Here is an 11,388-nt window from a genome sequence, read left to right as displayed (position 1 = left end):
GAGTGGGAGACACAGACTCCCAGTTATAGAATGACTAAGACAGGAATAAAAGGCGCAGCATAAGGACTATAGTCAGTGATGCTGGAACAGTGTTATATGGCGACAGATGGTGGCTACGCCTGTGGAGAGCACGGCGCAGAGAAACTGAATCACTATACTGTACACCTGAAACTAAAGTAACCTTGTATCGACCATAGCCAAACAAAAATAATTTTTAAAAAATTTTTCTGCACACACACCCACACATGATTCAGGGGGGAGGAAATGTTTATTTCTCATTAATCTTTTGAATGCAACCACCGTAATTCTTCAGGCTTAGTTTAGTAGCAGACTTGATTAATAACACCTCCAGGAGTTCATCATTTTAAGGCTAAGGTTCCGATTAAGGAAATACAGGTATCATTTTAATATAAATGAAGTTTTTTAAAAAGGCTAAAAGCAGTCTGATCTTTTAAAAGAAAATCTAAATGACCCAGACTTTAGACTTTAGTAACGTGAGTACGTTTCAGTACTACAGCAGACAAACAGAAAGCTTTACTGAACGTCAGCAAGAAGCACTACTATCTTTCTTCTGCAACATGTATATGTTTTGGTCATTAGCATGCTAGTATGAATAAGGCAATGCGTCAGGCACCGGCATACAAAAACGTGCAGCGAGATGCGAGGGAAGGTCGTGGTGGCGGTGGCAAGCACAGCCCAGGATCTCGCTCCAGCTGGTGCCTCAGTCGTCCTCTCCTCCACAGAGCAGCAAGAGGGCTTTCTTATAGTCCCCAGACGTATCACCCTGAAATCCGAATATACTCCATTAACCTCCATGAGTCACAGAAGCCGCAGAAAATAGAAAACTAAATATCTGGCAACAAGTTTTATTCATGTGACTCTTCTCCCAAGTGGATAATCTCTGTGTATGTGACTTTCACATCAGGAATGTTATACAAGGAGTTTCCTACCAAGTAACATATGTTTAGCTTTCCAATTTTACCCCTTAAAAGCACAGCTCTGAGACAATGAAGTCTGTTCTTCCCTCTGGTGATGCAGAGAAGGAAGCTTTTACAATGACATTCAAATCAAGCTTTCTCAACCTTTAAGTTACTATCACATGCTATGTGTCTGGCTAAGGGAGGCAATCCTGGGACTGTATGGCTGTGACGTTTCTGCTTCAAAGACAGAGGGACAGGAGATGCTTTACCTCTGCTTATCTCACACACAGATATGAACGATAAATTAATGTTTCAAGCAAAAAGAACTCTCTGGTCCCCTTCAACTCAGCCACACCACACACACAAAGTTCAAAGCCTGCTTGGCTGCATCCTGCTTTGCATATGGCCCACTTTCCCTTTCATCAAAAGAAAGAAAGAAAAAAGAGGGAGGAGAGGGGAGCGGAGGGAAGGAAAGGAAAAGGAAGGGAATGGGGAGGGGAGGGGAAGAGGAAGAGGAAGGAGAAGGGAAGGAAGAAGGAAAGAAAGAAAGCCAAAAGGCCTTAAGCCAAATTTAAATAGAGGCCATAGTGTCCCTTGCTTTTAAAAAGACAAAAATGATAGGAATACATAAACTCTTTACTTATTTCTGATACGACCAGGTTGGTTCTTTCCTGAACCATGAACTAATACCAGAGACAAGGTGATAACAGACAATAAAGAAAGACAGAGGTGAAAGGAAGGAGGAACTACTAAGGACAGCTGGAACTGATAAAAGAAAGAAAGAAGAAACACATTATCTTCAGGGGCGGGCTGGGTTTGATGAGTCATCTGTCACCACTACTAAATAATGTTCCTAAGCTCACCAGAGCCCATCTTTCACTTGGAAGCCATCATCTGTACTTCAGGAAACATTATAAGCCAAGCTTTATAAGTCATGGCTCTAATCACGCCACTAAAATTTGAAACTTTACACAAGTGGGTTCTCCCATCTGTGTCTTACAGGCCGTCTGTTGCTCTGCTCTGGATTTCTGAACATAATTTAAAGACAGGTTCTCCTACCTTGATCATGGAATAAAGAGAGGTGGCAAAATTCTTCCTGAACTCCTTCCTAATGTTAAACAAATCAATCTCGCTCCTGGACACCATGACTCTGATGAGGGTATGATCATCCGTCCCCGCTCCCTATAGAAAGAAAAAGAGGGAGGCACATTGTTTCAAAATGTCAAACACAGCATCAAACCCCCGGAGCTCGGATGAATCCATAAAGTAGAATAATTTGGTAGAATTGAATTGCATGTTTTGAGGAGAATAAAAAAAAAACCCAAAGTCTATCATTTAAATCATAATAATATACAGGGGAAGATAGCTACAAAGATAATTAGATGGAAGATTCAAGGTATGCCCTTACCTTCATAGCATAGTAGAGGGTTTCCGCAAGGTAGGCGGGTATACTTCGAATGGATTTCACTAGGAGAATTAATAATATGATGGTCAGATGCTACGCTGATAGGACAAGAATTAGTAATTAAAAATCAAGTCGCTTCATGCTTATTGTTCTACTTATTTACAAGCATAAAGGTAACCTGGGCTAAAAACCTGCTCATTTGCAGGCTGATCAGATCTCCTTATTCACCAAGTATTTTCTCAGAAACTGGGTTGGAATTTCCTTAAAGTTCCGAGTTCTGCAGAGAAAGGCGCACAGGACAGGGTGTGTGAGGTTTTCCACGCCCCTCGGTTCTGAGCACCTTTCTGCTCTCACAGTTCGGGCAGCCTGGTCTGTTACAGCACAACCTTCTTCACCCTCTGGAGATGATACAAACATCCTGGAAGTTTTCGATTCAACACATTCAAGCAAATAACACAAGGTACCCACTCCATCTAATCTTTGACGAATCTTGGACCCTCTGTAACCTTACCCTAGGTATTCTCTCCAGATTCTTTACTCTCATGATTCACACAGAGCAGCATGAAACTCACCCAATTCAGTAGAGACACCTGGATAAACTGATAACAGAAAAGAGTATCTCGCCCAAACATGTACAGATCTACGTTGTGTTTGGGCTGCTCAGACCTCAGTCAGCTCAGCTCCAGGAACTACCCGTATAAAGATTCCTTAATATACAGAAATAACAATCCATGAATGGGGGGGCGGAGTTATTCTCTCTCTTCCAGTGCTTAAATAAAACTCAAGCAGTAACTAAAAATTATTTTAACTCAAAAATTATTTTAAGTGTATTCTAATTATGAAGGGGCTGTCTGAAAGTTGTCTATTAAAGATCATTAATTGTGGAGGTCAATTCAAAAGCTACTGTTAGCACCGGTTCATGCACATCTTTAGCTTTTTCTCCAGAAGGCAGCACAAAAACTCAGAGCTCTATGCCAAATACTCAGAACAAACAGCAGACAAGATTCACTCCAATCCCATATGGAAGCTAGGGTCCCTGGGAACTCACAGACTAGACTCTCCCTGGATTTGGAGAGTATATAATACCACCATTAACTGCACAACCTCAGTTCTCCGATTTTTCCAGATCATTCTGAATATTGAACTAAATTAAATTTCCAAAGTAATCTGAAAACGACCATCCTCATATCTTCCATCGTACAAAAGATACTCGTTCTAAAAAAAAAAAAAGATACTCTTCCTACCTCAGATGCCAATTTCTCAGTCTGCCTCAAAGCTGTGAGGGGTATTCAAAAGGATATTAAAATTCCACCCAGTATCAGAAATAGTATTTACAAGCTTCTGAGATAATGCCCACATTTCAGATTCATAATAAAATAATATTTTAATACAGCTTCAAAATGATTTTTATAAACAGTTGTTTTAGTATTTCCATAGGATTGGATGAACTAACCAGCTAATCATGTATTTCCAACATCAAAACAGACTTTGAATCGGAAATTTGGGAGTTTGCATCACTCAAACATCGGAATAGGCTCTTCTTTTCATAAAGCAAGAAGTGGTTATTTTCAGATACAGCTTCAACTGAGTAAAATACTTCAGCTCTTCACACCATAAATATTACATACATTATAAAACTACCTACCAACTGCAAGGAGTAGTTGCTCCAAATTACCAGAAGTCTCTCGGTCAATGGTTTCCTCAATTTGAAATCCTGATATAGTCATGTATTTATCAAACACTATAAAAAAGGAAAATGATTTCTCAATCATGTAAGGATCATTCTCTACAAAAAGAAGATATTTATTCTAACCAGGTTTTGTCCACTGACCACAAATCTCCCCTTTTTCCTTGCTGACAGAACCCTGACTTTGTCGCAGACCTTCAGTATACCAAGCCCTAAAACAATGATTAGCAATGTTCTTTGTTCACTGATTGCAGTCTCTACCACTAGTTATAACCAATGAGAACCAAAGCCAAATCTGCTGGAGAGGATTCTGGGAAATCTTTCCTTATCAAGAGTGATAACAGATATGATTAGTTTATCCCTTTCTTTTCTTCTTGATGTTAATGTTGATAAGTTTGGAGCTAACAGTAGCCATCCTGTAACAATCAGGAACAGAGCATGAGAAAGAAAACCCCAAAACGCCAAGGGCAGTGGAACAGAAAAAGAGAAAGAGCCCACCCAGGTCCTGCCTAAGGAGCTGAGGAATTCCACCTACAGAAAAGCCAGTTTTGAAAGCCCCGATTAAGATAGGGTTTCCTGTCCCTTGAACTCATTCCCACCTGATACCACAAGAACTGATGAATACCCGGAGATGAGATCATGGGCACCACTATTTAGGAGGAAACACCTGAAGTGAGCCATAGCTCAGTGATTAGTGTCTATGAGAGTAACAATCTAGAGGCCTAGCTCCCTCGTCATCCTGATAGCCAAGGGGGGACTAAGGATCTCTGGTTCTGTAAAAACTACAACAGCAGCAAAGAGAATGATGAGATTTCTCAAGGTTACCAACAGGAAGAAATGCAAAAACCAACTCCCTCAGTAAGTGCCTGTTATTTGGCATACAGTCTCTCGTACTTGCTCAATTAACCAAAGTACCTGTAAACACACACATTCTTTTCACTCACCCCTTCTCAAATGAGACACGCTTCGTGTCCCAAAGATGGTGATAAACTTTTCTTCATCTGTCCCCCATTTCAGCTCTCCAGCCTGAAACAAAGCCTGTGAAAATTGTAACCTCAATTAGTAAACCTTTTCTCCATCTCATTTCCAGGTTCCGAATGACACCGGTGTTTCACTCCCTGTACACTAATTTGCCTGATCCATCATCTTACACTTTTCAATTCTGTTTCCTAAACTCATGAGGTGACTTTGGAGTGACGCTGGAGCTTGCCGCAAACTGTGCCACAGAAGATTAATGAGTCGAAGCAATAAATCACAGTAATGGGGCAAGATTAAATGTTCCCAAAATGTCTACAGTGCTTCCAGGCTTTGGGGAGCAATGGTGTGGTTGGTGGAAATTTCTGATTGCCTCACTGTTGACACATCCACTTATAGACTGGAAAAGAATTTAACTAGGAGCCAAACTACATTTTCTGTTTTGTTTACTCCGCAGCTGTTCAGCAACACATGATAAAAAATAAACACCATATTTTCTCTTTTCAACTGCAGTTTAATCAAAACTAGCTACAAAGAGTTTTCACATTTCTAAAAGATCACAACTAATTTTTAAAAGGTTGTGGGTATAGCACAATGCCTGGCATACAGTAGGCAACTAATATATACTTGTTGAATAGTTTGTCCATATTTACTTTTTTTACGTGGAAAATATATGCTTTTTAGAGTTCATCTAATTGCTGAAAAAATAAAATTGTATACAAACACCATCATTAAACCTGAGTCCACTTACTGAGATGTGGATAATTTATTAAAACCCAATGAATCAACCTTTAAAATGTCCACGCTACCCATTTAAAGGTAAGTACACCTATTAAACCAAGACAAATGCAACTTGCTGAGCCTGCTGGTGCCTTCATGCTCACAAGAGGCAAACCAAATAAGACAGAAGGTGATGTGATCACAGCACAGGCTTGGATGTAGAAATGTTGATAATCGTGTGTTTAAGAATGTAGATTTTGGTGATGTATATCTATTTTTTGTTGTTATTTCCAGGGAATTTTGAAAAATGTGTCACATCTTTACACTCAGTTTTGAAATTAATTTAACGATAAAAATAAATAATATCAATCCCGGTTATGTGAGCAAGTTCTTCAAAACTGAAAAGAGAGTTACAATGAAAGGCATGCAAGTATCTCAACTTTAGAATTATATCATGGTATATAGACCTGTCTTAAAATAACTTTTTAAATTTAATAACAAAAATAACACATGTTCACTGAGAAATTTTGTACAAGAGATAAAACATAAATAAGAAAAAAATTACCATGAATGCCAACATCCCGAAGATATTGGTTACTACCTCTGATATGTTTTATACACATAGATAAGATACACACACACATTAACACCTAAAAGAGAGAGAGGGTGCGTCCCCTACAATACTGCAAGCATTGCTGAATCACTCCTTTCTTAACAACTACTCCATATTTCTAGAACTTTTCTCCAGTCAGTATAGCAGTTAAGCCTGTTATTGGAAATAATTTGTGAACTGGCTATTTTAAACTATACTTGCTTCATTTTCTTGACAGAATTATGTTTGAGATCAATATCTATTCTAAAACTACGAAGTGAATCATATGCAATAATGATAATCTTCACGTGGAACAATATTTAAAAGTTTTGTTTTGTCTGGTTTTAATGTAAGAGTGTTTTCTTCTAAGTGAGGATGCCAAATACCCACAGAGCAGCTCTGGATGAGGGACCCTCACACCTCCTCACCCTCCTCCCTTCCCTCAGAGGGGGCTTTACAGTTTAGCCTGGTTTGATAACCTCTGGTTCAGTGCAAAGTACAGAGGTTTTGGAGTCAAGAAGATCTGGGCCTGATCCTTATCTGTGAGATCTTGGATGAGTTACTTAATCTCTTTTCTTTTTTTTTTAGATTTTATTTATTTATTTATTTGACAGAGAGACACCCAACGAGAGAGGGAACACAAGCAGGGGGAGTGGGAGAGGAAGAAGCAGGCTTCCCAGCAGAGCAGGGAGCCCGATGTGGGGCTTGATCCCAGCACCCTGGGAACATGCCCTGAGCCTAAGGCAGACGCTTAATGACTGAGCCACCCAGGCGCCCCAGTTATTTAATCTCCTGAGTCTCAGTGTCTTCACCTAGAGTAGGAATAACATTTCTACAGAGTCATTAAATGGAGACCAGGAAACTTATATGATGAATGCATCAAACAGTGTCAGGTAATCAATAGCAGGTACTCAGTAAATATTGATTCTCTTCTCTTTCCCCTTTTTTCTCCCCTCCTTCCCCTACAAGTTCAGGTTTCTCTCCAAGATCAGGAAACGAGGATTTGGAGGGGGAGGAGGTAAAATCAGTTTAACACCTTAAAAATGTAAGAAAGTAAAAAAAAGAAAAAAGAAAAAAAAGAAAAAACTATAAATAAATAAATAAAAATAAAAATGTAAGATAGTAAAGTGGATTATTTACAAAATGTTGAATTCCCAGGTGAATGACTCACTGTGGCTTATCAAATCTCTGAAATAAAAGGAATCCTCTTAGTGCCAGGTATCAGTAGAGAAAAAAATTCAAAAGCTTATAAAAGGACCCTTTGTCTCAGTTTACTCTCAATTAAGAAATCTTAAATTCCCATTAGTGATTACAGTCCAGCGCCCTTGCTGCAAGAAAGAAATGGGTGTGTTCTTTTTCATAACACCAAAAGGAGAGTTATTTTTAACAAGTTGAATTCATTAATAATAATACATTTTTAAAAGATTTATTCATTTATTTAAGAGATAAAGAGAGAATGCAAAGGCACGTGAGGGTGGGGGTGGGGGGAAGGGCAGGCAGAGAGGCAGAAGGATGGAGACAAGCAGACTCCCCACTGAACACGGAGCCCCAGGCCCTGAGGTGGCCCATCTCAGGACCCTGAGATCAAGACCTGAGCAGAAATCAAGAGTTGGACACCTAACCAACTGAGCCACCCAGGCACCCCAATAATACATTTTAAAGAATTAAAGACTAGGGACACCTGGGCGGCTCAGGAGGTTAAGCATCTGCCTTAGGCTCAGGTCATCCCTCATCAGGCCCCTTGCTTGGTGGGGAGCCTGCTTCTCCCTCTGCCTGCTGTTCCTCCTGTTTCTGTTCTCTCTTTCTCTCTCTCTCTCTCTGACAAATAAATAAAATCTTCAAAAAAAAAAAAAAAACAGCAAAGACTAATAGCCAGTGTAGCGTGTTCTATGTTGTTCCTGATCTCTGAAAGGGTAAAGAAAACTGGAATTCTATTCAAGGGATATTTTAAAATAACTTCATAGGACGGTTTTCAGATGTATAAAGTTTCCCCTCCTGTGAATGGTCGGTCATATGCTCCCCACAACAGGTAAGTGACACCTATACAGCCCTGGTACTCAAAGTGTGGTCCCAGGACCCCAGAGGCATCACCTGAGAGCCTGTCAGAAACACAGAATCCCAGGCTCCACCCAGACCTGCCAAGTCAGAACCCGCAGTTCAGGGAGATACCGAGGGGATTCACATGCACTTAAAAGTCCGAGAAGCACTGTTATGCACTGAGTGCCCTGAGTGCCCTGAGGAGAGAAATCAGTGAAAATGAAGCGAAAATGCACTGTTTCCACTCCCCAGCCTCACACGGCAGCAATCCGCTCATTGTACCACCAGCTGTGCTGGGAAATCAGCCCACTGCCCACTAACGTAGGCCTCACTGCAGTCATCTGAGACTACTAGAGGTGGCTTCTTCCACTGCGACCACCAAAAAGCATCTAAAATGCCTACTTTTGAGAGTCCAGAGTGTGAGAATCACAGTTTCCTACAAAACCCACAAATAATTAATGCCTGGAAAGCAAGAAGGTCATCTCCAACAGTTGGGAGTATAGGTTGGAAGGGCAAATCTAGCGCTTTCTTCTCGAGGAGAAAAATTTCTTCCTTCAAGAAGGTAGAGTTAAGCTAGATCTGTGCTTCCAATCTACATTTAATAAACCTTTTATATATATAGGCAATGGGGGAGAGGAACTAGCAGGTAAGAACACAGACAGTTGTCTACCTGAAAGAGAAAGGGCTTTAGGGTTAGACAGGCCCAGGTACAAACCCTAGCTCCACTACCAGTCAGTGGGGACCCTGGGCTGGATTCTCAAATCCCTGAGCCTCAGTTTCTTTATCTATAAAAGAGAAATTATTCCCCTGTTCTTCAGAGTTATACACTAATCCATTCGCCAGTTATACACGAGCACCTACTGTATGCAAGATCCAGAGGATACAAACTGAATGGAGAGCTCACAGTGCCCTGGGCAGGCAGTCAAGTATATAGACAGCTTCAAGGTAAGGCAGCTGGACTGCCCCTGTGAGGGGCGCCTGAAACACGTGGGGCAGCCAGACAGTGATACCTGAAAAGTAATTAACCTGAGGACTGACTCCTGAAGAGGAAGCAGTCGGTGAATGGGTGGAGGAAGGGGCAGGTGGAGATGGAGCAAGAGAGGCTGAAGGCACAAGAAAGCAAGGGACAGATAACAAGGAGGCTTATAAATCACATTTAGGGGCTTGTACTTTATTCTGAGATAATGGGGTCCACTGAAGTTTTAAGGTTTTATTTAGGGACAGGACACAAGAGGTTTGCATTTTACAGAGGATAGTGAGGGAGGGAAGCATCAAATACTGCGTAGACAGTCCTCAGTACATGTCTGTTCACTTTCTTTCTGTCTCCATTCTGAAACCATTATAAAATCTACCCACCCAAAAGAATACTAACCCTCTCTCTTTACTATTAGCAAATTCAGATTACACATCCAATTGTTGTTTCTTAGAGGGCAGTCAATTGGAGGAGTGAATATGGCTCTTCCTTTTTCTATGGTGTATGACTAACAGTCGGAATTATCTATTACTTGGGATGCCTGGGTGGCTCAGTCAGTTAAGTCTGCCTTCAGCTCAGATTGTGATCCTGGGGTCCTGGGATCCAGTCCTGCATCAGGCTCCCTGCTTCTCCCTCTGCTTCTGCCTACCTTTCTCTCTCTTTCTCTCATGAATAAATAAATAAAATCTGTTTTTAAATTATTAAAAAAAAAAAAAGAACTGCATATTACTTGAAACATGTGACCAGAGAGACAGGACTTTGGTATGTGATTCTGTGAATCCAAATAATTCCTTCATTACCAATTTCCAGCTTTGAAGTCTCATGTTTCAAATTTCCTAATATTTATTTCCCACATTTGACTACTTATGTTTTTAAGTTTTGTAAACATATTTTAATTCCAGTGTAGTTAATAACACACGGTGTTGTATTAGTTGCAGGTGTACAATATAGTGATTCAACAATTCTACACATTACTCAGTGCTCATCATAAGTGTGCCCTTTAATCCCCATCACCTATTTCACCCGCTCCCCTGCCCACCTTCCCTCTGGTAACCATCAGTTTGTTCTCTACAGTTAACATTTGATTACTTATTAACCACATGAGACTATACCAGGATTTAAATGCCACTTAAGTACAGAATTCCATTTGGGAGTCACTAAAAAGCAGCTGACAAGAGAACAACCCCATTTAGAATTCTATCAAAAGAAAGGTGGAGGAATTTCCAAATACTATAGTAACTTATAATCTACTATCTATTAAAACACCATTTATCACTAAAATACCTCATTCTTTTTTCTTTATCCTCTCCTGCCAACACACCTACTGCCTCACTGGCAGTGGAATCAATAATATCTGTGTTTTTAGGCAAAAATTATCTATTTTGTGAATTTTCATAATCACCAAAAAAAAAAAATCTAGGTAAAATTCACTATTTATATGTAACTCATTTTATTTCATTTCCCTTTTGGGACAAAATATTTAGTTGGCCAGATTAAAATGAGAAAAATATACTTACACGAGTCTTACGATTTGTAAAGGGCCCATAAATAAGATTATTTTTAGATGCTATCACAATACATGATTTTAGCACGGGTTCTTTTTTCATTCATATGTCACAGTAAAGTCACCACATATCACATCTCACCTGAGCATCTTGTTCAACCTGTGCCTCATCAATTCCAGCATCAGGGTCTCTATTAGCCTATAAGAGATAACGTCACATTATTGAATTACATGAGCATTTTTATTCAAAAGGAAAATTGGTTCCACCTGACGGTTGTGCACATAAAGCTATTTCTCTTAGGAATAATATGATATTAAGATAGCAATTCTACAATATTTCACATCATCACATAGCACTATCCAAAACCAATCTGACCCTCTTGATTTTAAATTCTATGAATGAAAGAGAATTGTGATATCTAAAAAAACAAAGAAACAAAAAACAAAAACAAACAAACACAAACCAAAAAAACCCATAAGTTAGCTAGCTATTAAGAGTTTAGGTCAGATATTCTGAAACACAAACACAGGCAACATACAACCACAATTAAGCAAGTACAAGAAATGATTAAAGA

At 39.7% G+C, this 11,388-nt stretch overlaps 1 protein-coding gene across 1 annotated transcript in view; it reads right to left on the bottom strand.

Annotated features, from left to right (window-relative positions):
* Positions 1-249: 249 nt before the first annotated feature.
* ANXA5 (annexin A5) overlaps positions 250-11,388 on the bottom strand; it is a 29,989-nt gene continuing 18,850 nt past the window's right edge. The window contains exons 8-13 of the mRNA XM_034661673.1: positions 10,956-11,012; positions 4,957-5,050; positions 3,971-4,066; positions 2,329-2,387; positions 1,980-2,102; positions 250-784 (exon numbers count right to left, since the gene is read on the bottom strand). Coding sequence (XP_034517564.1) covers positions 722-784; positions 1,980-2,102; positions 2,329-2,387; positions 3,971-4,066; positions 4,957-5,050; positions 10,956-11,012 — 492 coding nt within the window. The 3' untranslated portion in view covers positions 250-721. The remainder of the gene's footprint in view (positions 785-1,979; positions 2,103-2,328; positions 2,388-3,970; positions 4,067-4,956; positions 5,051-10,955; positions 11,013-11,388) is intronic.

Source organism: Ailuropoda melanoleuca, chromosome 5 (assembly GCF_002007445.2).
Source record: "Ailuropoda melanoleuca isolate Jingjing chromosome 5, ASM200744v2, whole genome shotgun sequence".
Lineage (NCBI taxonomy): Eukaryota > Metazoa > Chordata > Mammalia > Carnivora > Ursidae > Ailuropoda > Ailuropoda melanoleuca.
Note: the sequence above shows the minus strand (reverse complement) of the source record. Positions and strands in the feature narration are given on the sequence as shown.